Source organism: Ambystoma mexicanum, chromosome 10 (genome assembly GCF_040938575.1).
Source record: "Ambystoma mexicanum isolate Mex_15411 chromosome 10, UKY_AmexF1_1, whole genome shotgun sequence".
NCBI lineage: Eukaryota > Metazoa > Chordata > Amphibia > Caudata > Ambystomatidae > Ambystoma > Ambystoma mexicanum.
The window spans coordinates 1,472,572,152-1,472,599,076 of NC_090932.1; the positions used below are offsets into that span (position 1 = coordinate 1,472,572,152).

General features: G+C 44.8%; 1 protein-coding gene across 1 annotated transcript in view; it reads right to left on the reverse strand.

Annotated features, from left to right (window-relative positions):
- The window catches only part of IFT81 (intraflagellar transport 81), a 1,594,755-nt gene that overhangs the window by 1,295,387 nt on the left and 272,443 nt on the right, over positions 1–26,925 (reverse strand). Inside the window, exon 4 of the mRNA XM_069619559.1 lies at positions 8,267–8,447. Coding sequence (XP_069475660.1) covers positions 8,267–8,447 — 181 coding nt within the window. The remainder of the gene's footprint in view (positions 1–8,266; positions 8,448–26,925) is intronic.

A 26,925-nucleotide genomic window follows, 5' to 3' on the forward strand; every position in this document is an offset into this window, starting at 1 on the left:
CGAGCCGTCGAGGTGTGCCCCCCCCCACCTTACCTGAGAGGCATCTGCCACAATCGTAAACTGGAACTCTGGCTCCAGCAAGGGCATTCCCCTCACCAGATTGGTTGTGCACGCCCACCAGCGAAGGGTGTCCAACAGGCTTTTGTCGATCACCAACTTGCCTGACCACAATCCTCGACTATGCGACAATCTGTCCACGAGGAACTCTTCCACCGGCCTCATGAGGAGGCGGCAATTGGGCAGAAGAGGGATACACGATGCCATGGCCCCCAACAGCTGCTCCCTCTTTCCACTCGCTCGCCTTTGCCCGCAACTTTTGCACACACTCGTCGGAAGGCTTCACCAGATTTTGCCGGGTAAGAAACTGTGCCCCAAGAAACACCAACTCCCTGGACGGTGTCAAAAATGATCTGTCGAAGTTGATGGCGAATCCAGTCATTGCAACAGCTGCATGGTCGCCAGGTAGGGGTACAAATGATGACCCCTACCTGGCCCCTCCCTCCGGAGGAAGCCCGCCACTGGCGCCAGAAACTTCGTAAACGTCCTGGGGGACGACTTCATGCCAAACGGGAGGACCTGAAACTGATGGTGTTCTTCTCTGACCACAAAATGCAGGAACTTGTGGTGCCCCCACCGCATAGGGATGTGAAAATAGGCGTCCTGCAGATCCGATGACGCCAGGATCTCGCCCGGCTGCACAGACCGGATGACAGCTTGAAGGGTGTGCATCTTGAACTTAATGCGTTGCAGAGTCTTGTTAAACGCCCGAAGATCCAGAATAGGCCGCCACTTGCCGTTAGGCTTTTTCACAACGAAGTACCGGGAGTAAACCCCCCTAGCCCCGCTCTGCAACCGGAACAGGTTCTATCGCCCCTTTCTCTAGCATGAAAACCACCTCCGGCCGCAGGATTGGAAGATGTGGCTGCAGTACATATACCGGCGGAATAGGAACCGGAGGACGCCGGAACTCCAACGAGTGGCCAAGAGGCACAATGTCTAGCACCCAGCGATCTGATGTTATGCTTCTCCACTCGTCGACGTGGATGGCAACCCTGCCCCCCAGCAGATTGTGCATATGGCAGTCATTGCTGAGGTTTAGTTTGCCTCCCCTTAGACCTAGAGGACTGCACACTTTTCTCTCGCTGAGCCTGGAAGTCCCGACCTTTCTGCGCCGACAGGACAGACCGCCAATACCCTTGGGAGGAGTAACTGGAGCATCCGTAACCACGATCCCTGGCAGAAGCAAACCGGGCATTTCCCGAGGCTCCACAGAAAGCCCGAAAGGAGCGAAAAGAGCTTCCACTCTGCAAGGAACCAAAGGATTTTGTGGTTTCCGTATCCTCCTTCATCCCTTTGAGGGTTTCATTGATTTTCTCCCCGAACAAACGTTCGCCCTCACAGGGCATGTCGATGACCTTATATTGTACCCCCGGCGGAAGTCAGTGCATTTCAACCAGGCCTGGCGCCAACGTACAACCCCACTGTTAATCTGTTTAAAACCTGACTCCGCCAGGTCCATAGCCGCCGACACCACAGACACGGGCGTGGGCTGCGACAGCAAGTATCTAAGGGAAGACTCCAGAGCCTTGAATTTCTTTTCAAGACCTCCTTTCACAGCCGGCTCTGGAAACGAGTGGCGCATCGGGTGCAGGCCCTCCTGCCACACGTGGTCGAGAATCGGCACGGAAAAGACCGCCTTCCTCTGCTTGCCCATATGGTCGAAGAGGAAGCAGTCCATACGTTCCTCTTCAGGCGCTAGTCCAAACTTCAGACATGCTTTCCACATCATGGCGTGGAACGCCCCAATATCATCCGGAGGCGAGGGTTGCGCCGGGCTACGGGGCTGCTCCACCTCCGCATCCGTGTCCCACGAGTCATCTCTCGTCGGCGACGACGATACAGTAGAAAGGGTGTCCCGCAGAACACTCTCGCAGAACAACAGCAATGGCAACCGTGCCAGAGGAGACTTCCTAGGAGCCTCACAAAGCAACACCTCAACCACCGGCACCGCCGGACTCGGAGGAAGAGGCGGCATCCTCGCATCCAGCTGTCCCAACAAAGATTGAAGCCTAGACAGCACTTGCAATGACAGCAGAGATTGCGGTTAACCAGCAGATAACCGGGCGGCCCTGCCCCACTCCACTTGATGTTGAAGGCCTCATACTCTGCAGACCCAGAGCAGTCGGGTCAAACACCAGCTCCTGTTCCTCCTCCACTTCCAAAGAGACAGAAAATGTAGTTGGATCTTGCTGCAACATTTTCTCAGGGAGAATAGACTCAAGGGCGGCAGACTGCCATGCCCCACCCATCGACAACAGCCCTTCCGATTCTATCTGCGTGGACGATAACAGCATCAGCCCACTATCCATCAGTGTCGTGGACGGCGCGATGTCCCCACCGTCGACAACGGGACCGTAGACTGCAGCACTACCGTCGAAGACGGAGCAACCGCCGATGAGCTCGTCGTCGGAACCACGTCCCCTGGTTTCAATTTCACCAGAGACCCAGATTGTTTTGAAGAACTGGAACGGTGCTTCGAAGACACCCAGCTGGACGAAGACCTGTAATGGTCCTTGGACGACGAGTCCTTCGACGAAGACTCCTTCGGCTTCGCCAGGACTTTCTCCGACACTGCAGACTTCTCGAGCCTACCATCAGACCCCCTTGGAGTGGTCCGACCGACCATGCTTGGACAACGAAGAGCTATTCACCCCCTTCGACTGCTGCGGCCTCGACAAAGACTTACTGCCTTTCCCCACCTCCAACACAGGCAGAAGCCGGGTACGTGCCCTCATTAAGCCAACATATGAGCAGTCGATTACGGTCCTTCAAGGTCTTCTGCCAAAAACCCCTGACATATCTTGCAGGTATCTGCCGAGTGATGGGGGTAGAGACAGTAAAGACAGTCCATATGAACATCCCCCTTGTTCACCTTCTTCAAGCCGCAGGTAGCACAAGGCCGAAAAAGAGACTTATTCTGGGCTACAGATGACATCCTAGCCCACAAAACCAAATGCATGTGCAAAAACACGAAGAAACACAAGGTGATCCTTTTTAAAATCAAGGCGGTACTTCATGTCATGGGTTAAATCCCTCCTGAAAATTCACAAGTTTCGTTTCATGCGTCTCGCGTCGGCTTACTATGGATTAAAAGGGCGCCGAGGTATAAAAGTTGATATCCCCCAAGTCCTCAAAATGTTCTCTGTAATCACTGATCATGCCTCATTAGTTGGGATGGCCCGTAATAAAAAAGATGAACCCATGAATACTCAGGTGGTGTCTACATATACGACCACATAACTTCAAAATAGATCACAGGGAGGGAAAGAAACATGCCAATGCGGGCTACTTATCAAGATTTTCCCATGGTAGAAAGTGGGAGGAGAAAGGAGGGGGAACGTTGGGGAAAGGGTGTAGGTGTAGGACAAGGGCAGGGCTAAGACCCTGTCGGGGGGAGAAGGGACCCCTCTCAACTAGAGGTAGGCAGCCTACCAGGGCATTGCCAGAGCCTAACCTGTCCCAGAGGTGGCAGAAGGGAGTTCAGAGGGATCAAGTCCCTGGCATACAAGAACGCATGAACAGGCATGATAACACTGATCCTACTCTCCCCTCTGCAATGCTGATCAGCCTCCATTATGGCCAGATTTCTTGTATTTGTATTTCAGAAACACATCTCAAAGAAATACGTGTGCAGCAACCAAGAAAAACCAGGGCAAAGCTACAGAAACAAACTGGTTATCACACAGCGTGCAACTCGGCCAACAGGACAAGTGACGGGTAAAGCCAATAGGAGGCAGAAGCGGATCGGGTGGGCATAAAAACCAGCCAGACCAACCCAAGTTGAAGGTTGTTCTGACTGGGTAGTGAGTGGAGTTGGAAGACCAAAAGACTAGGAGGTGGAGAGCTGACTGTGGCAATGAGTGCTGGAGAGACTGTGGATGTATTTGACAGATTGCCAGTGAGATATTGTATGTGAGAAAGAGTGGTACCGATGGGGACAGTGTGGTGTGGGGATGTAAGGGAGTGTATGACAGGAGAGTAGAGGGTTAGTGTATGTGGAGAAGTATGTATGGTTGAGAGTCAGGAGGGTAGTGAAAGCGTGGCAATAGTGACAGTGGTGAAAGGGAGCAGACTGGAGAGAAGGTTGACAGTTGTGAGGGAGAGAGGAGTAAGGAGTGTGGTGAGATCAGGACCTTGGGGCAGGGAGCAAAGTAGGGAGTATAGGGCTATCAGGACAGAGGACGAGAGGTATAGAATGAGGGAAGAGCAAAGGGGGGGGGGGAGAAAGAAAAAAAAGAAAAGAAAAAAAGACAGACCCAGGCACCCTTAGGAAGTCCCAGAGTGAGATAGTAGAAAGAGCCCGAGACAAGACAGTACAGTTCACTGATCGATACTTGGAACTTCTGAGGAAGTAGGGACACATGGGTTAGGGTGGAGGGAACCCACAGGGAAGTGAGGGAAGGCATATGGACCCTCGGAGCAGGTCCATCATAAATGTTTCGGAAACACTGGTTGAAAATGATCAATAAAAGCCTTGAAATTCCGTATTAGATGGTTGTATTCTTGTGGCTATTGTGCGGAGTTAGAAATAAAAGTAGTACACACGTTTGCCATGTTTTTGGTTAAAAGGGGTTGGGAAAATGCTTCTCTGACCATTTCTTAAGAGGAATTCCTTACCTAAACCAAAGCTAAAGATCCAGCTGTGTCAAGAAAGTCCAAATCAAATTGTCATGTCTCCAAAGTTCTATTCCGACCCTCACACTATAAACTTAACACTAAGGTGAAGAGGACATGTCTTAAACCATGGATGGTTGGTAAAATTTGTTCATAAAGAAAGAATAAATGGTTACAACTCAAACGTTCTTAAAGAACCATCCTTGTTCCAGAGGGTGGTTATCTTCACCTGGATTCTTCTTTGTTCTCGAGTGTTTCACAAATAACAGTTATTTCTTGGCCTACAGTCACCAGTCACCTTTACAAAAGCACTTGGTTAACTTTGTAATTTTGTCTCTTTCAAGATGACTGGTGTAACTGTCAATCATGGTGGTTTCTTGGTGGTTTCTCTTCTCCTGGTCAGCACAATCTCTTGTCCAGTTCTGAGATTACCCCTCAGGACTTCTTTGGATCTTGTACATGTATTATTATGGCCTTATATACCCTCCTGCCAGAGCTTCTTAAATTCACACATTTGTAATTGCCTGGTATACTCTCCTGCCATGGCTTCTTGTTCTTACACACTTGTAATCATTGGCCTTTGCCCTTTTACAGAATTGCTCATCAGCTGTGTTGGATACGGTATCCTCTTGCTATATTATCTTACTCAGGTTTTCTATTTGCTTGCATTGCACCCATTCATATATTCCTAAGGGTTTTGTTTGTGGTTCCTTTCCCTTTAAATATGCCCTTTTGCTCACCACTCAATTATATTGCATACAATTATCTGCATTCGGCGTGGTCACCGATATTCCTCGGGTCCCCACTGTCTTTGGGCAGACTCACTGTCTCTGAATGGTGTTCCGGGATTCTCCCGTTGTCAGTCGCTAAAGGATTTCCACTAGTCTCCTTGTTGTGACGCTTCTGCTTCTTTCCTCCATCCCTCACGGCCTCCAAGAGTCTAGTCTGCTTCTGCCTCAGTTCTGGTAAGTGAAGCGCTGCCATTGGTAACCTGTGAACGCCCAGGAGTCCATCACTACCTCTTGGCATTCCCGCAGCATGTCTCTGTGCAGCAGCTTTTTCTTGTTTCGTCCGCGAGCATCCTAGCTCCACCACGCCGACTCCAGCCTTTCTCCTTCTCGGTTCTCATGGAGAGGTTCAGCTCCCTCCCACCAGCAGCAGACCTTGCAGACTCTCTGCCTTTTGAACTTCTTGGGCCCAGGTGCACGCAAGCGAACACTAGAGCACTAGCTGGACCTGCGGCCTACTTCAATCTGTATTCTTTGATTGATCTTCTTCGTCCCTGTATTTTGAGAACTCTGGGACATGGAGTCCATTGTTGCAAATTGATTCTGACAACCTTGAATAAGTATTTTCAAAGGTCTCACAAGGTTGACCAAACGTGGAGAATTGGTCTATAGGTTTGGACAAAAGGTTTTTCCTATTCTCTATAGGAGCACGAGTAGATGTGTGATCATAGGCCAGTTTGGGGAAAAGCTTTTTCCGAATCTTCAGAGGAGAATGAGTGGATGTATAACAATAGGCCATGAGGGTATTAGGTATGGGAGGGCCATTTCCAAAGGAAAAAGGGGAATACCGCGTCTCACCCGATGAAGCCATGACATCTCCCCAGAGGTGGTCTCCTCCCATGTGATCCTCCTTCATATAGCCACCCACAGAGCCCGGATCAGGTAGGGACTGCCATCCGCTGGCCACATGGGAGGAGGACGCCCCTGGGAAATGAGTGATAACTCCACCAGGTTCATGACACTATCCATGACAATGGACCTGCTGCCCCTTACCTAGCAAAGATTAGCTTTTTCTACATTCCACCATGCCCCCTTCACTGATCTTCACTCCTAATCTATCGGTCACCTAACCACCTTTTGGCTTGCTCTCACTTCCGCTCCTTCTCCGCGACCTTTTTAACCAAGAAAGTGTTCCATCCAACTATTCTCACATTACCCTTCCTCTTCTCTGTGATACTCCCACACCCCACTTCACCATACCTTATAACATGTTAATGCTGGTCTGTTTTATGTGCCTCTCCCGTCACTTGTCTCTGTTCTACCAACCCGCCATCATCCAACAGCCCACAACCATCTCTCCTTTTCTCAATTGAATGGCAACAGACTCAGAATTGTCCCACCTACTGTTTATTGTTTTGTACTTGTTTCTAGTAGGAACACCTATATTCTAAATAAACACATTTACATAAATAACACTACAAAAACATGGATTAAATTCATAAAAGTGATTGATGTAAAATTCATCAGCAGTCTAATAAGGAACACGGAATCAACAAACTGACACTGTGCAAAAAAGGGTTTTTATTTATTTTGTTTGCCAGGATTCATGGGGTATGAAGAGTACTTTCTCAGTCTTAGTAGTTATCGTTCACTACACAACTCCCAGTACATGATACAGTTGTTAGGCAACTCTGAATTGCTCATGTTGCCTAAAACCTCACTCGGCTACAATCCGGGTGCTTGGTCTTGGTCTCGCCGTCTTGCTCTCTCGCACTCATACAATTGTTATGTATTTCAGTCTAATACTGAAACTCGCGAAGAAGAAGAAGGGTAATATTTTAGCCGAAGCACTCCGAGTTGACCAAATAGAAGATCTTTGAGCAATAATTAAGAATTTGCTTAATATGAGAATTTTTTGTTTGTTAACTTGATAAGTTATATATTTCTGTAAATGATAAAACATTTTGGTATCTTTATTGAATATGTTAAATGTGATTGGAATTTTAAGTACAGCTTTTGTACATTCAAAAAGTCTTCTTTGAGCGTTATATATGTAAACAACTTGTTTGTTGAAGAAATGATATTGCCATATCCTGGAAATATTTGCATCTTTTGGGAGCGATGCCCTTTGACATTGCAAATACTGTTCACATTGGTGTTTGTGTGACATTCTTGAGGAATGGGATATGGGCCAAAGGTTCGTGGCCAAGAGGAGCTGCACCCTTCCAAAAAGGTTGCATTCGTGGTGTCAGGATTTAAGGTTTGGTTGGGTTTATGTTTAATGGATTTTGATCCATCCAAGATTTGGACATTCACCAACTATGGGGGCAGTGGTAGTTCGATTGACTGCCAGTTTCACCATTATTTGGGTATCGTCCACATAGTTAGCAAAGATCAAGCCACAATGGGATGTCATCTCAGATAAAGACTTTGTGAGACCAATTGCAATATCAGAAAATATAATAAAGTTAACATAGCACTACAGCCAACGACAGCTTGATCTGGTTTGCTCTATGTGTAAAAATGAATTCAATATAGTGACAAGTATGAATTCAAAAGTTGTATGTAGGATTTCAATGGAACGGCATATGGATGGGTGTATGGGCTGCATTAAATGAATAAGGAGAGGTTGAGGGACATAAGGACCCTGCCAGGTCAAAGGACATAAGTAGGGTAGCATAGGGGGTAGGTTGGTTCCCCTTGTGAAAGTGCTGGGGTACAAGCCTCAGAGCGGTGAAGTGCTTGTAGGAGCTATTAATACGTGGACATTGACATGAAATGTGTTTTTTTATTTTCAATGATATAAAAAATTGCAGCTATGTTGGTTGGATTGTTGCTTTCGCAGAGTCCAGCAAACGCAATACCTGTTTGCTTGTGTCGGCCACAACATCATCCTGAAGGAACTCAGCTGGGACGTCCAGTTTCACCAGGAAACGTGCCAGGTAGGCTCTCTTCTTCAGCTCATTGGTTCGCTGAAGAAGCCAGTGCAAGACGGGGTGGATCACAGGCTTGCTTCCAACGACCAGGCCCTGGCGGAAAGTACTCCTGGAAAGGGGGACATTAACAAGATTGGTGAATGTCAAAATTCAAGTTAATGTGTTCCCAATAAAACTAATTTAACGCAGTGCAAGCAAAATTCTGTTTAAAATGATCTTAAACAAGTCAGAAGTGTAGCTTTTAGAAAGAGACCAGAAGAAATAAAACTCCTTACATTTGATATGCCGTCAATGGCGGCACTGCCAGGCAAGACGGGGGTTTTAGGAAACACTTCATGACACAAGCATAGAGCACCCTCTCCTGGCAGGCCTCGACCGTAGCATTACCGTTCAACGCAATAAACTCCGAGAGTGAATCATTGAGACTTCGCATAACTGTTAAATTGGCAGCGTACGAAAAATGTAATGATGTGCCTCAATTGCCCCCTCCTTCAAAGGTAAGTTCGGAAGCGACCAGTGACGTAAATATTATCGACGAGGCGCATTCACCATCTTCCTTCAAGTAACTTTAGGAGAATGGAACATTCAATCAAATGTTTACTGATATGCATAGGGGGGCCAACTCATGGTTTTAATATATTACAAATATAGACATATGTAATAGAACTTTTTCTTCCTCATCGATCTCCATTCTGAAGTTTACAAACAAATATTTGTAACGCAAATCATTCTTAAACGGGCAAACTATCCGCTATAATGGGTGCTAGAACATATATATATATATATATATATTCACTTTGTGTTTGCATTTATTAGGAAACCCAAATAATAGGACTTTATTATTGTGGTTGGTTTAATGAAACCTTTCACAAATACAAAGAAATATCATAATATACATAAAAGGACTTTTAAACAATCTCATTGGACAGGCACTCAGAAGTTGAACCCGCTGATTTTGACAAATGGGTCCTTCCCTGTGTCCAATTGGACCCTCAAAGGAACTAAATTGAAATTATGTACAATCCCACTGCAGAGATGAAATGTAGATTTCACCAAAACACACAGCCGACATGTGTTTCGACCTTCAGTCTTCTTCCAGCTTGAATATGTAACACAAACCACATACTAAAACAGTGTGTAGTGAATAAGCCTCCCCTCGATCCTGGTAGAATCAATGGAACGTTGGAGTGAGTGACAGAGAATGCTACCTGGTAGAATGTTGTGGTATGACTGGGTTCTGTGAGAGTCAGTTGGCCATGTAGACCCTGAGAGAGGATGCTGGTGATTGTAGATGTCCCCATGAAGTTACTACTTTATGAACCTGACCTGATGATCTGGATCTAATGTACTTGGAATTGATTAAAGGACTTACAGTACATCAAAGAGTCATTTTTGTCAATAACTAATCTTTACACAGTGCCATTTAGAACTGAGGTTATATATACAAAACGGCATAAAATCCAGTTGTAATTCATTAAATATAATAATACCAAAAAATGTAAAAGTCAAATCATTCCCAAAAAATAAAAGGAAAAGAAAGAAAAAAAGTGGAAACGGACAAGAGAAAAAATACCTCTTGCCTTGGTACCACTGTATGCAAATCAATTCAAAACGACTTGGCCTAGATCAGCTATATGTAGGGCAGATTCAGTCTCAGGCCCATCAATTAATGCTGGCACAGAACAATCTATTACAACAAGCTCTACTTTTTTGGACCAGATCCACAGATTCAAAAAAGCGAATCGCAGGGCCAATATCAAACATGTCAGGTTCCAGGACCCCATGTTTTTAAATATTACAACACAGAGTGGCAATTCAGGGGTAAAAGAGGTGGGCAACACCATAAGAGAAAACGACCCAGAACCCGATCGACTGGTCAAGCGGTCCTGGCAACAGAGAGCGCAGAATCAGGGGAGGTGAACACTCTCGTGTGTAACCAGTCTTCGTATCAATTGTCACTGTACAAGACAACTTTGCTCAATAAAGGATTTTCATTTGCACCCTCATCTATTAATGACTACACAGATATCCAGATTGATTTATTCAAATGTATACGTAAATCCAAGCTTAAACATTGTTTTGCTACCCAAGTAAAACAGTATATTGTACCAGTACCCAAATTGTCACTTTCAGATGATTCAATGGAAACTAAACATTACTTGTATCAATTGAAGACAAAGAAAGTGTACAGGAAGTTATAGTACAGGATGTTCTCAATAATCTCAACATTAAACAGTAAGCCATTAAAATTACTGAGCTCACCAACAGGTGTAAATGTACCCCTGTGTTTCAGGGAGATAATATTATTGATACTGTAGAGGAGCAGGTGGACGCATTATGCCTAACTCCCGCCCCTCATCGCTGTCATATTGGAACAGTAGGAGAAGAGCACTATATGGGACTCCATGTGTTGAACCCAAACCTGATCGAGTGTACGAGAGACGATATGCAGTCAGTCAACCATATCTAATGTATCCTCGCTCTGAGAGAGTGGAAGGATATCATGTGGAAGGATGTCGGCACTCACCATTGGACATCACGGAGTGCTGAGGGAAATCTGATGAGGGCAGAGATACTGAAACCATATGAAAATACTTGAGTGCCAATGTAACTGAAGTGACAATAGAAATATGTAAAAAATGATAAAGTAATCATGTATGGAAAATAAGATAAAGTAACTTGCTGATCAATAAGTGTAAATATGCAACAACACAGGGTAGATAAGACATGTAGAAGTTTGCTATAGAGGAATATATAACGTGGCTAGGATGGCCATAAATGGAAGATGGACACCAGCTCGCGCTAAGACTCAATCCAGCTACCTCAGAGACAGAAAAGGGATGCAGAGTCAGGAGATGCTTGAAAACAATTTTGTGTGCAAAACAAAGAGGAGTCTATGTTGGCCTGGGATCAAGGATGATATTTTTAAGGAATAGCTGCAAAGCAGATGGATAAGCCAAGACATATTTCTCTTAGATTAAAGAAGAAGAAAACATGTGCAAGTATTGTACAATTAAAAGTATAAAGTATGTACAAGATGGAGTGAGCAAGTCTCTGGAGGCCAAGAGGAGCAATGATACCCAGCATAATTGAATCAAATAGCAGTTAATAAGAGGTTGAAATGGTCACATTTTTGGTCTCTTCAAACGTGATTCAGAAGTTGAAAACAAGGGCTATTTATTAATCTGTGGATAAAGATAGTGATGCGTTTACACTCCCTTGAATGTCCCAGAACAGAGAGCAGGCTACAAGGTCAACTGCAGATGGGAAACTCTGGCTCATGGTTGGACTGATGGGAGATGGACTAATTGGGTAAGTGGGGAGTAATCGGACGTGACTCAAGCACCTGGGTTTCGTTTCACTTACATGCTGCTAGCCAAACGAAAAGTCCAAGGTTGGGATGCCAACCAATCAGTGGGTTTATGGGGTAACGTGCTATACAATGTTGCATAGACAATCCGCTGCCATTTTGTCCGCTCTACCGCTATAATCAGTATTATAAGTATTTAGAGGTAATTGGAGGTGTGCCTTATAGATGAGACAGTCAATGGTGAACTAACCCCTGTGTTCTATAAGTAGATGTGTTCCCCTAACCAATCCCTCCCATCAACTTTTACAAGTTTGCCATGTAGGATGACGTCATGGATGATGCATATTGGGGTACAAAACCTCTGTGTAATCAAGTTTGTGTGTAAGTGTGTAAGCATCAGTCCGATGTCTGCCAGTTTGCCCTGCTTTATTAAATTGAGAATATAGAAGTACTTTGCCATATTCTTTGAGTCTGTCCGGTTATTTGGTCTGAGATCTTTATTGGTAATCCCATCTAGCTCAAGAGACTCTTCAAGTTGCTAGAGCACAATACATTTTACAAAGCAGTTATTTGTGACATTCCTTCTCTGTAAGATCACTCACATCGTACTTCCAAATCTAATTTATCACCTCATGAATTGCTAGCTCTGGGGAAACTCCTTTCAAATGACCTTTTGATTATTAAGGAAGCAGCAAAAGGAGGTAAATGTTGTGATTCTTGGCAAGTCGGATTACATTCAAATGGCCCATAACCATTTGACTACACCAGGCTGCTACACAGAACCAAAGACCATTGTAATGTGTGCTCTGAAGTTGATGACAAATGGCATAGAATTGGTTTGCTGACTGACACAGAGAAGTGTTATTTGACTTTGGAACACCCAACCATACCAACCATATATTTCTTACCCAAGATACACAAGAGTTGTGTTCGAATACCAGAAGGCAGGCCCATTTTGAGTGAGAGAGGATGGGTCACCGAACCCCCCTTTCCCTATATCAAAATTTATTGCAAGAAGCCATTCTTACTCCTACATACTTGCATGACACAATGCATGTGTTACACATATTAGATGACCTAGAATGCAAAAAGGGGAATATTCTTTTTTACCTAGACGTCAAGTCGCTTTACACATCCATTCAATGTGACTTAGCCAATTAAATATTTTGTGAGCCAAATCTGCCTCTTTTCACGCACATATTGAGATGGTTAAAGAGTTTTCCATTTTTCCTCTCAACAACAATGTGTTCCTATTTCATGGGAAATGCTACAAACGAATTGTTGGCATGGCAATGGGAGCTAGTTTTGCACCTGCACTCGCAAATCTCTTTATGCATCAATTCGAACAAACGTACGTACTTGCTGATCATCAATTTTTACCATACATTTATCTTTGGCGACGATATATAGATTTGGAGATGAACAGAGCAGACTTTATTAGAGTTTGTCACTTATTTTAATGCAAATGGTGTAGGATTATCCTTTACGCATACGTCAAGTAGCTCCAGTATTTTCTTTCTAAATTTTAAGATCAGCATTGTACAGCTGCCATAAGAGGACAATGATCTCCAATATCCTCAAGGAGGAATATATCAGGACTAAATGCAACTGCAGCCAGAATTTGGATAACCACAAGGAGTGAAATATAATACCCAACAGGTTTTTGTCTAGAGGCTAGTCAAGGGATACACTCATTAAAGCAGAGCAACAAGTGGCTCAAATTGAGAAATCCACCCTTCTGACGCCAAGGGGAAAAGGGGGCTCTGAAGCAAGCAATGAGCTTAGATTCATTATTAGGTACAATACTGATAGTCACGGAGTAAATATCCTCAAAAAACATTGGCACCTACTAATAAGGGATAAAGACATTAAAGGGTGGCTGGAATCTAAACCCAGTATCGCATATAGTTAGTTAAGCATCTACTTTAAGGAGAATTTTGAGTCCTTCTTTTATGTCAGACCCACCCAAATCCAGAGACTGGCTTCAAAAGAATCAACCTGTTTGGTTTCATAAATGTGGTACTGGTTCCATGTGCCATATAGGCTTAACACTGATAACTTTGGCAGACTGGGGTCTCATCATATTCGGCAATTCATCAACTGTAACACCAAGTATGTAATCTATTGCATTATTTTTGTTTGTGGCTGACATTACATACGGAAGTATGTTAGGGTATTGTTTATTTATAAACCGCCTATAGACAGGCAAGTGTTTCAAAGTGCTCAAGGAGGGTGGGAACACAGTCGCTCAGAGCCCTTGAATTTCTGAGACGATAATAGTCTGCACAGGCAGAGTAAGTCCGTATAATACATTTAACAGTTGACGACACAGCAAATAGGCCGGACGGCGATTCTGCAGTTTTACCAGTGCAATTAAAGGGTGAAGACAGGGGGAACAGACAGACGATCTTCAGCCACAGTGCATTTGGATCGTGCTAGTGTACAGAACCGTCAGAGGGAGGGGGAGGTCCAAGTGCACTGGGACTGGAGACTGGGGTAAGCGCAGAGAGCCACTCACTTGGGTTATTAAGTGCAGTGAAAGGTGGGTGGGGTGTAGGGTGTGGGGTGTAGGGCCCAGAGGCAAGTGCGAGAGAGGACTGGTGGGGGTGCCAGGGACCTGTGAGACTCTGAGGTACACCAGGCGGCCAGTCAGCAAAATATAAGGAAGAGGAGGGAGAGAAAGAAAGAGCAGAGAGTTAGGTTAGCAGGGTAGAGGGAAAGAGAAGGAAGAGGAGAAGAGGAAGGTCTTGAGGAGTTTCTGGAACTTAAGAAGATCAGGCTCAAGACGGAGGGCGGCACGGAGGCTATTCCAGAGGGAGGCACCTGCGGAGGATAAGGATCTCCCTCCAAATCTCTGTATGGTGAACTGGCTGACTCGTAGAAGGTTGGAGGTAAATGAGTGGAGGGCTTGTGAGGGACAGTATTTAGGTAGTAAACGTTGCAGGTAGGAAGGTCCCTGGCCCCAGAAAGCCTTGTGGACAATGCAGAGGGCCTTAAACTCGATCCTTACAGCCACAGGGAGCCAGTGAAGAGATTTCAGCACCAGAGAGATGAAGTCTCTGGGCTTGAGGCCAAGGATAAGTCTCACAGTTCTGTTCTGGACGAGGCGCAGGGCAGAAGGGAGTTTGAGGAAGAGGCTGTTGCAATAGTTCAGCCTGGAGAGAACCAGGGCTCTGGAGACAGTAAGTCGCTGGGGGAAAGTAAGAAAAGGTACAGTACCTCTGAGGAGGTGTAGCTGACTGTTAGATTTGTTTAGAGATGTCCGAAATGTGAGAGCAGAAGGAGAGTGGAGTCGAAGATGACCCCAAGGTGTTTAGCCTCGCAGGGGGGTGTGGGCGCAGAGCCAAGGGAGGCCAGCCAGAGTGAACGTGGGAAAGCAGCAGCAGGGGTCCCTATGCAAATGATCTCAGTCTTACTGGCATTGAGGCAGAGGTTGTTTGCTGTACCATGCAAGATTAACAAAATGTGGATCCAGAACACCCAAGCATGATTGGGGGTCAGAATGCAAAATATCCATTGGCCCTCCATTGGCAGAAGCATCATCAGATGGACAACATTAAAGATCCTCACTTTGTAGGACTCATGCAGGTTGCTTCACCAAAACGAGAATGGAACAGCGAACTCAAACGTAGAAAAATGTAGCACGTCTAATCTCTAAATACAGGACCGTCACTGATCACGAGTTTGCACTATTTTTATAATTCAAGTATTTACAATCAAATTACCCCATACGATTGGGTAGATTAAAGATGTCTACACATGGTTGATATGATGGATTGTTTGCATATTTTAATAATCGCCTATGATCTTGTGTAGTTGGTTGGGTTGCAGCGACATGGCAACTGTGGTCACATATTCAACAAAGTCATACCTATATATTTGGATATGTTTGCACTTTTTGATTCTACCTTCCACATTTTTCATCAATGGGACACTGCAGAATAGATGTATCTATTCATACATTGTGCTTTGTTAGAGGGTTGGATGCTCATTTTGAGTTAAAATATTTATTTAGTGAACACCTGAGCCAATGCCAGGGAGCACATACATAGTGTTTGGGGTCAGAACACCCTCTTGCCCCACACAACATATCTTTCTTGCATATCCTCCTCGATAACAGGTATATGCTGCTGCAGTTCCTGCTAGTGGTAGCATATCTGCCTAAATCAAATGCTACTTCAAATTTGTATCAGTGGCTGCTTTAATACGGGATTCCACCCAATGTCAAATGGCGCTTGATTGGTTCGTTTTGGTCAGTTAATTTGTTGTGGTAAGTCAGGAGTTAATACTCCACAGGAGCTCCCCTAGTTCGTGGGTTGCTCCTGAACATTTCTGGGAAGGCTCCTCTATTATCTTTATGAATTATACCCAATGGCTTACAGGGTTAAATACGACATTACATGCTGTAAGAGGATTCAATTCAACACTACAGCTAAGTCCATGCCTAGTCTGGGATACTGAATGGAAACCCTTATTGATATATCTTTATGTCCAGTTCATGAGTTCTGGATGACAACCCCTATATAACACCCCTCTCTTAGAATCCCCCTGACCCCACTGAGCCAAAAAGTAGTTCTGTTTTGCAAGTTTAAAAGGTTTATTTGAGAAATAAGACAAAATATAGATACCACGCTTTATAATAAATTAATAATCGATATCGCCCTTATAAATATAATGTTAATCAACAATGGGCAATCTGACACTAGCACACTTCTTTATAATCAATGAGGAGTTAGTATAGGATGGATCAAGTAGCAAAAATACTTTTATGATTTCAAGGGAAAAGCAATGAGGAATAAAATGCAGTACAGAAATACTTGAGATGATTTTAGCAAAAGATAATATAATCACTTTTTCTCTGGCAATTCACCCCCCTCCCCTATGCAATGTAAGACATGGAAGTAGATGGAAAGAGGAGCACACAGTTCTCAGGAATGCAATCAAATACAATACGAAATTCAGTTCCCCCCCAGCAAGCTTAGAGAAAACAGGTATGAGTTTTAAAACACAGGCCCAAGTGCTTTGAATGTGGTGGCAATGAAGTGAGAAATATGCTGAAAATGCTTTTAATTCCCTTTAGGAGGTTCAGGGTGAGTGAGAGATACTTGGGATGAGTTCAGGCTCACTTTAGCAATGATTCAGAGATGGTGATTAAGAGGCAAACGAATTTTTAGCAAGGAATGAAATGACTGCTGATGGTTACACGTGGCTGGATTTTTAACCAAATCGCAAATCGCGGTAAAATTCGCGAGTGTGTGAATCGTGATTACGGCAAAAGTATAAGGAGGAGTATGCTTGTTAGAAAGATGAGATCCTAAGCTTTCAGAGGAAAGTTAAACCAAGTTCCTAGTCCAAACGGTTTCAGAGATACGGACGATTAAATAAAGGTAGTTTTTCGGATTTAAAGTAAACTCAAAATGACAGTTGACAGCTTGCAGCTGCAGAATTGACAGGTGACAGTTGTGCAGCTTTACACATGACAAGTAACAACTTCTAGGAGGCAGTTCTGGTTAGATTAAAATAGTTTGGATTATATTATTTTAAACTAAGAGCTTATTTCTGTCACAATCTGACCTAAGTACTCACAATATATTTTGGAAGGACTGGACCTCGTCACGGATCTGATCAATCAGGCTAGTGGCACTTCACAGCGATCTGGTCTCTGGGTCTGCGGTTCTGCACGGTCTGGTCTGGCACTGGTCTGGTCTGTCCGGATACAGCGGTCTCTGCACGGCTCCTGGATCTCTGCACTGGTCCTGGCAAAAGTTCTTGGCAAGGGATTCAAGCAGCTTGCCCGGCTGTGAGTAGCTTGCAATGATTTGAGGCCTGCTGCAGAGAACTCAGCTTGTGGTTTTAGGCCTCTGATTTAGGTTCTAAAGTATAAGTTCTAGGTTCTGGAGTATGTAGCTGGAGTCAGTCTGGAACTGGTATCTTCTGGATGTTGTGTGGTCCGGCAAAACGCTCCGCAGCAACTGGATTTGAATGTCCTCTCTAGCTTCCAGTGGCTCTTTTTATGTCTTTTGAAAGTGGGTGTGTGCGCAGCATCACTAATCCAGCCCCTCTCTCAACTGATCATTGGTCAAGCTTTTCTCTCTTCCTTGATTGGGGGAAGGAAATGTGAGTCAGAGTGATGCTGTAGGTTTTATGGGTCAGAGAATCCTCCCCTGGTCAGTTTACACACAAATCTATATTTGACCCACATACATATTGCACAGATACGCAGTTGTTTAAAATTACATGCACCCATCACATATCACATGAGGTATAATCTGTTCAAACTCTGCTCTTCCTGGGGGCTTGCATTCAGAAATGGCAAAATTTTGCGCTTTTTAGTAGCTTTCCCCATATCGGATTTTTCTCCAAATTTATACAATTGTGTGCAAGGCATGTGGGCATTTAGATAAGGAAGTGTCAGATTTTTAACCTGCATACATTTAGAGTAACAACCTCTTTTCCGATCGTAAACCCCCAGATCATACCACCGGGTCCTAAAACCTCTTAAAATGTGGGCAGAAAAATCACAAGAATTAAGGTATCATTTAGATAATTTTGACAAGTCCGCACCATGAGTTATACATCTTTCTTAAAATCATATTCTGGCCAACAGGGGTGTGTCTTCCCAGGTCACATGGTTGAGAAACCAGTTTATCCACTTTCTTTAAGCTCAGCCTGTCCTCAGAGGGGGCTGCCCCTCCCCGTTTCTCCTAAGAGGAAGCCACTTTTACGACGCCCCCAATATAACATTTGCCTGAGTCCAGGACAGGCCTTTGTTCATCTCCCTGTAGTCCCCAGCTGCTCCACCCATAATCTAATCAGAGAGGTGACAACTCCTTTTGGCAAGGGGAAGAGTGGCTGAGCAGGTTTTAACTCCTGTGGGGGTAGATGTCAGGCAGAATTGGAATCTCTTTAAGCCAGTTTTTAGCTACATGTCATTTTTTTGTTCCCCAGTTTAAGTCAATACAATTTTTACATATGCAGCTAGAATGCTGATTCTAAGTTCAAAACTATGACATTTTAACAGTTACAAACTATGTGACACACAAAAGTAGGTCACTCAGTTAATTTAAACATTTCGATTTTGGTGGTTTTAATCCAGTTTCAGTTAGGCTGCTGACATGCATAGTTCAGCCAGTTTTGTTATGAACATTGTTTTGGGCTCTTCATCTTCCCAGATTTTGTAGGCACACAAAACTTCATTCTGCCAGATGTCTGCTGGTGTTCAGTGAGATTTTTGGATGTGTTGCAATGTTTGAAAATAGGCATTTTGAGCTGGCATTCAGAGAAACCAAAGGTAATTTTAAAACGTTTTTGAGCTGCTGTTTTACCTTTGGACCCCATTCCACTCAGGGCACCCTGGCCCATCATGCTCGCACTGGTGGGTGGCAAGTTAGGCAGCCAGTTTGGTGTACGCACAAACTGCGTGGTTCTCCTGGATTCTGGCGCACATGTGGGCTTTTTGGCCATCTTGGATTTTTTTAAGCCCACAGCACCAAATGTTGCAGCATGATAGCTCAAACGTGGGTCAGGACACCCAACAATGCACCCTATTGAGCTGGTATACTTATATGAATGCACACAGGCATTCTCATGCCAAATATGGTGCCCGTGATTCATACATGTTGGACTTCCCGCCTGCTATGTTGGTCCATGATTGGAAAGGCTACCCCACCGGAACCATTACGGCCAGTGGGGTTTGAACTAATATGGATCAAGGTTTTACCTATTTGGGTAACTACCTAATTCTCATCTATCTATTAGCCATATTGCTTCAAAACTACAATTAATATGCCTAAATCCAGGCACTAACTATACTAAACTATATTAAATTATACATGGACGGCTCCATGCCAAGATGGCATTCGCCATTCAATCGGGTGCTTTCTTGCGGCTCGTGAAGGCGTTCCGAGATATTAATCGGAGCGTCACAGGCCTGAAACCCAAATCGTTTGCATATGCTGAAAGGCGCTTTTATTTAGCTAAGTGTTTGGGGCTTATCTTTTTGATACACCGTACTTAAGATGAATGCTGTTAGTCGCACTATATAATTCATGTTGAATAATTGCCGGTTGTTTTTATCTCTTGACCAGCATTTCTCTCCGTATTGGCAGGGTATACTTGGTACATAAGGTATTTGGGTTTCTTAATCTCTTTTTGACACAAAAAAAAAAAAGAAGAAGAGGTGGGGCAGGTGTGGTTACACCACTATGTTTTACCCAGTAAATCAGTGTATTCTTGGTTTTTTAAAATATTATTCAGAATAATTATTAAAGAATCGAAACTCCTCCTAACAATACAAGGATTGTTGCAGAGTATGTTTTGTATGTTTCAAGGTATGTTTAATTACATGTCTGTATCTTCTCTTATTTTTCATTAACATTTCATTTCAAGGTAAAACCTCATTTTGTTACTTTATCCAAAAAAACCTTTTTATTTTTCTCACTGTTGGCTTTATACTTCAATACTCTTGAATTATGGCAACAATTCAACCCTACCTGTATGAGCACGAGTATACAGAAGAGGAAATGGTTGAGAGGGAAAGAAGCCAAAGTGAAGGGGAATCTGATGAAATTCGTGACGGTCAAACACCAGAGCATTATCATCCTATTCGCATGGAAGACGTTTCCACATGGTGTACCTGCCATCGATGTAAGGTGATGCCAACTTTGGTGGAGGACTGCTGTTGCAGAGAAAACGCTGGCCTACACAGCTGAAGAAGACACCCCTGCTATGTGTTACCCAGCTGCTTGACTTCAGGGCAGCCTGCCTTACAAGATCTGTGTTGCAAATGATGATGGTCCTGATGCACTAAGTTAGAGCAACAGCTTGCCCTCGTAATCCAAGTAATGGGTGCGTTTCCTCTTTATACAATGTGTTTTTGACAACCTAGACTACTAACATGTTATGTTGTTCTCCTATTACATTATAACTTTGATGGCTCACTGGAGATAGAATTATTATTAGATTTGAAAAAAGGTCTCATTTGTAGCTCAAGCTAAAGTATTGAACATTATATTTAACAACCTAACAATTACATTTCTTTTACTTTAAAGTTAAAAACAATATTTCCCTATGTTTCTAATTCATCCCTACTTGAAAACAATAATACTGTCAGTACTTTGCTCGCAAAGGTACTTTTTTTAAAAGCATACCAATGTCTTATATTTTAGAAGACAGCGCAAACAAGATGATAAACTATTTCTGTATCTCTTACAGAGATGGTACAGGGTTGTGGCCTATCAAGCGCTTACATGGTGCATTAATGGAAAAGTGGGATTCCGCGTTCAACGGGTAATGTGTGGTTCGAGACATTTGTGAGAAATTCCCTAGCGACTACAGACAATGCAAGGAATTTATACATACACTACATCAGCCACAGCAGTACAATTTGCAGTTTGTCAATGCCATCAACCTTATCTTAAAAAAGTGGCTTTTTAAATAAATGGTTTATTTTTCTATTAAAAATGTGTCTATATAATATTTTACATTGGATTTGTATTAAAATATTTACATTGAAGAGGTGTTTCATTTAATGTTCACATTTTTTCTTTCTAATCTCAAACTGTCACCATCAACAAGTGTAAGAAAGGCATGGTTAGAAGCTCACTGACTAAGTTTTTGAAACTGTAGGGTTTGACAATTTGTTTCAATTGGGTCACATCCCAAACCTGACACCATATGTAAGGAAGGCATTGTATCAAGAATAGACAGACAAAAGTGATCACAGTTCAAGTGTGTTTATTAAACTACATAGGTAGGGTTGACAAATACCTAATTTAAACCTAAATCTAAGATGGTAGCAAGCTACAACCATAAAATCAGAATTAGCCAGTCCTAGTGGCGTCTTGTCAAAATAAAAGGGCCTATACTAAAAAAAAGATACCAAAAAGAGTGTGAGATAGGATTCACAAGAAAGAAATAAGTGGGGGGGAGGAGGTGTGGCTTGAGGCGCTGGCAATGCAGTCGCCTCTTTAGGAGCTCCGTGGGATGCCCAAATACACGCCACTATGCCCTTAGTTTGACGGTGAAATTCCGGCACAGAGACATCCTGCAGCTGAAGAAACCACACCGGATCCTGGTAACCAATCAAAGATTTTCGGCGATGAGAGAAAGCAGGGTGAGGCACGCCAACAAACAAGATGGCGGCGCCCCCAACGAACCTGGAATGCAGGAGAGAAAGCTACCTGCTCTGCTATTGAGCACCCTGTCCGCGCCACTCAGGCTATCGGAGGGCTGCAGAGCCGTGTTCCATCTGCCTGGGCCTCCCTAACAGCACTGAAGAACGGGACCAGATGAGCGGAGCACTGCCCACGTGGCCTCGGAGGAGGAGGGGCGCCCCGGCTGTCTCGGCAGTCGTCCGGTGGAACGATACAGCAGAGATGACCAGGAAAAGTGCCTGCCTGCGAGTGCGGGTACCCCCCATACAGAACAACACAGCCCGGTGCAGACGAGGCGCTACATACCCCACTGCCGCATTCGCCGCACTGAAAGGTAGGACCGCAGCAGTGGCCTCCTCATTACCCGCTCCACGGGTCATACCATTACACCTCCCGGAGCCTCAAGGGAGACAACGCAGACTCACCCAGGACATACGGACATCCTGGGCAGCCTGAAATAGCACCTCCCACCCCCATGACAGGCTAAGGGCTCTCTCAACACCTGCAGCAACCAGGGGCCCCACACTGAGGGAAAACCCCCCCATCCCCTATCAGCATTTGCTGGCAATGACTTAAGAGAGCAACCATACACTAAACCCAGGCCTGGGGGTGAAGAATTGACAGAGGGGAAAGGGCTCTCAATGTGGGTACCTGTGAGAAAGCGGTCGAACAGCCGGGGACCGCCCCCCAAGCACTTGGCACACCAAGAGGGACTCAGTAGCTCCGGAGCACACACCTTTGCAGCAGCACAGTGTTATGATCACCTGGTATCCACAGGGGCGCCACACGATACTGGATGGAGGTCTAAGCACTATCCCGGACACCTCTCTGCTTGGTTATGTGCCAGACGTTGGGTAGCGCCTATAACAGGAGAATGGAGGGTTAAGATACTGGTTCTGTGATGGGTGGACTCCCACCTCCCTCTGGTCCAAATCCCCTCACTTGGGGTTATTGCTCACCTTAGGTTTTTGTGCGTTGAACTCTCTGTCCTGCGTCTCTGTGCAGGGGCGCGGGGTTGGTGCGGGCGTTCCATGTTGAATTGGCCGTCTCGGCAGTCGTCCGGTGGAACGATACAGCAGAGACGACCAGGAAAAGTGCCTGCCTGCGAGTGCGGGTACCCCCCCATACAGAACAACACAGCCCGGTGCAGACGAGGCGCTACATACCCCACTGCCGCATTCGCCGCACTGAAAGGTGCCGAGACGGCCAATTCAACATGCCAAATTGAATCTGCCTACTGCTATGAACACGTTGCCTATTTGTACCAGACTATTTGTACAACCCTAGCCAATTTGAATCTACCTATTGCTATGAACACTTTGCCTATTTGCACCAGTCTATCTGTGCAATCCTAGCCAATTGAACCTACCTATTGCTATGAACACTTTGCCTATTTGTACCAGACTATTTGTGCAATCCTAGCCAATTTGAATCTACCTATTGCTATGAACACTTTGCCTATTTGTACCAGACTATTTGTGCAATCCTAGCCAATTGAATCTACCTATTGCTATGAACACTCTGCCTATTTGTACCAGACTACTTGTGTAATCCTAGCCAATTGAATCTACCTATTGCTATGAACACTTTGCCTATTTGTACCAGACTATTTGTGCAATCCTAGCCAATTTGAATCTGTCTACTGCCATGAATACTTGTTTATTTGAATCTGCCCCTTTTGAGTAATCTTAGCTTCATTGACTAGCTCCCCACATCACTCTGTGCGACTCCACTATTAATTATGAACTGCACTTGGTATGCATGTCTACCATACCCATTACCTGACGTCATCACCCTTAAGCCTGTCCATCTGAACACGCTTCACCCTTATTTACTGTATACCTTTCTAGCCTTAATTACACTACAACCTGTCTCCACTATGGCCATTCACATTAAACCAGCTACCACAACCACTACAACACTGCCATACTCACTCCCATCCGGCAGCACGATATTGCACAACCCATACCTAAATGAGCCAGCCCTGTGGCTACAACAGTTCACCACCAAACCCATCCCTAACCAACCATGCCTTACGCGCATCAGGAATGCCAGGCTTGGCTCTCGCATCCATGACCCTTCATACACACATTCTACACCACGGAACTGCATCACGTCTCACGGCTACACATCATTCTTGCCCGACACTGCTAGGTCCAAATTCACCACTGATGAACCCTCACCTCTACGCTTACTTAGTTGCCTATCTCCTAGCCGACGGAGTAAACCCTGTGCCACTCCAGTCCGGAACCAAAGATTAGCAACCAGATGTCACCACTGGTCCTACCACCTGAACACAGACACTAGGATCAATACTGCCAACTTAAATCATACCCTCGATGCCCCATTATCCGTAGAGGCCGCCCCAGCCAACATCCCCAATGCCCAAGCTAAACTCAAAGGGGAGCTCATTAACGCCCGCTCTGTCTCAGCTCATGCGTTAGACATCGCTGACTTCATTGTAACTGAAAACATTGACTTTCTGGCTATCACTGAAACTTGGTTACATGCGGCGTCTAGCCCCGCCCTGACCCTCGCCATCCCTGATAGCTACTCTATGATTAGGTGCGATAGGGACACCAATCAAACCAAGGGGGGTGGATTAGCATTCATATTCAAGAGCTCCCTTAACCTAAGAGTCGCTAACAGTCATCAGCTGCCTTCTGCAGAACTACTCTCGATTAAACTCCCAATCTCACCTAATCATACTGCCTTAGTGCACCTCATCTATCGGCCACCTGGTCCCACTTCCACATTCGTAGAAGATGTCTCTTCCATCCTAGCATCCAGCACTAAGCCTAAATCCCAAATTATCATACTTGGAGACCTTAATTTGGGCTATCTGGACACGAACGACACTAAAGCATGTGACCTAGCCAATGTTCTATCCGACTTTGGCCTCACCCAGCATGTCAATGTACCCACCCATATCAAGGGACGCACATTGGACTGGGTTTCAGACATGAATTGCGCACTAAACCTAATTTCAGTGTTACCATGTGCATGGTCTGACCATCACAAAATAACATTCTCCATCAATTCTCGCCCATCCGCGGACAAACCGTGTACTGCACCACCCACACTCATTCATAACAAGAAGGATATCACAACTGAGAAACTACTGCCACTCATCCTCTCACTATTAAATTCGGTCTCCACAACCTGTGCTGACCCTACCGTCATGGTGGACACCTACAACCGAGCTATGTTAAAAGCATTGGACTCCATTGCCCCACTTAAACAGCGCAAAGAAAAACCTCCCAACCACCTTAATTCCTGGTTCACCCCACACTTGCGAGAACTTCGTAAAGATAAACGTAAAGCTGAGTCTCTCTGGAGAAACTCACCTACGCCAGTAAATTAAATTAACCTTCTATCCATCACCCTCTCGTACAAAGAAGCCATACTAGCGGCAAAAAAAGAAGTCTATAACAGGATCATACAAGCTCAATCCAATACTAAGGAACTCTTTAAAATTCTCAAGGAATTAGAGTCCCCAGTTGCCCCCCTTGACACATGCACCCCTGAAACCGAATGGTGAGCCAACATTCAAAAAGCACTACTTAACAAAATCACTACACTCCAAGCTAAAATCAACACTAAAAAAAAACATCTCCTTAATTTAGCAGGTAACTCCCAACCCACCAACTTCTCATCCCACAATCATTCCTTCAAACCTTTCAGCTTCTCACCCCTTACCATTAGGGAAGTAGAAAATATCATCAAGAAGTTAAAACCATCCAATTGTCAAGGCGATGCCTGCCCAGCACCAATCGTAAAGGAAGCAGCGCCTGAGCTCGCCCCCTTTATCACTTCCCTCATCAACGCCTCCTTTAAATCTGGCATTGTACCAAATAACCTCAAGGATGCATGGGTAATCCCTTTAATCAAAAAACCTAACGTAGACCCTAGTAACCCCACCAACTATAGGCCCATCACCACGGTACCTTACATTCTAAAAATCCTGGACCGTGCTGCTCATCTCCAAATTCAAGATTATCTCGATAAGAACAACTTATTAGGACTCAGGCAATCTGGTTTCGGGCCGAGATACGGCACAGAAACAGCTCTAATAGATCTAAAAAACGCAAATTGAGGATTTGAAAGACAAGGGCAAACAAGCGCTCTTACTCCTCCTTGATCTATCCGCCACTTTTGATCTGGTGGACCACCAAATCATCTGCCAGCATCTCAAAACGGCCGCCCACTTTTCCGATGCAGCCACCTCCTGGATCAGCTCATTCCTTGCCAACAGATCCAGGAGAGTCTTCTCATCTCTGGCCTCTGCTGACCCAGCACATGTCCCGTGTGGAGTCCCACAAGGCTTGTGCGTATCACCCACGCTCTATAACGTCTTTACAAAACCACTCTTTGATATTCTTGACCATCTGGGTGTCACCTACACAAATTATGCGGATGACACCCAGATACTCATCCCTATCACTGGCGACTATGTAACTGACGCCAAAGCTCTCAATGCAGTTTACTCCGACATCCAGGCGTGAATGGCCAATCACTGTCTCTGCCTAAACGATGAGAAAACTGAGCTACTCATCCTAGGCTCTCAGTCCAAACTCTCAAAACTTGACAGCAAATATGATGCATTCAACATTGATGGTAACATCATCAAGGTCACCAATGTCACTAAAACACTCAGAATCTACCTAGACTCCACCCTCTCCCTCACCAGACAAACCAACTCAGTAGTTTCAGCATCTGCATACACGTGCAAACTGATCACTGCTTGCTGTCCCTTCGTAACTATGGACAACTGCTTGATCCTTGCCAGAACCCTCATTTTATCCAAAATTGACTACTGCAATGCCCTTTACCTTGGAACGAGTCAAAGAAACATTGACAAACTGCAGGTAACCCAGAATAACGCCATCAGGGCTGCTCTTAACATACCTAGGCGCTCCCACATCTCATCCACTAGACGCAATTTACGCTGGCTCCCTATTTCACGGCGTATCGCCCTCAAAACACTTGTTCTAAGCCACAAAGCACAGAACAACGCAGCACCAGCCTACTTGTCAGAGCGCTTCACACAACACACAGCCCACAGACCTCTAAGATCGGCACATGCACACACACATTCATCATTCCTAGCTTCAAGCTACAGA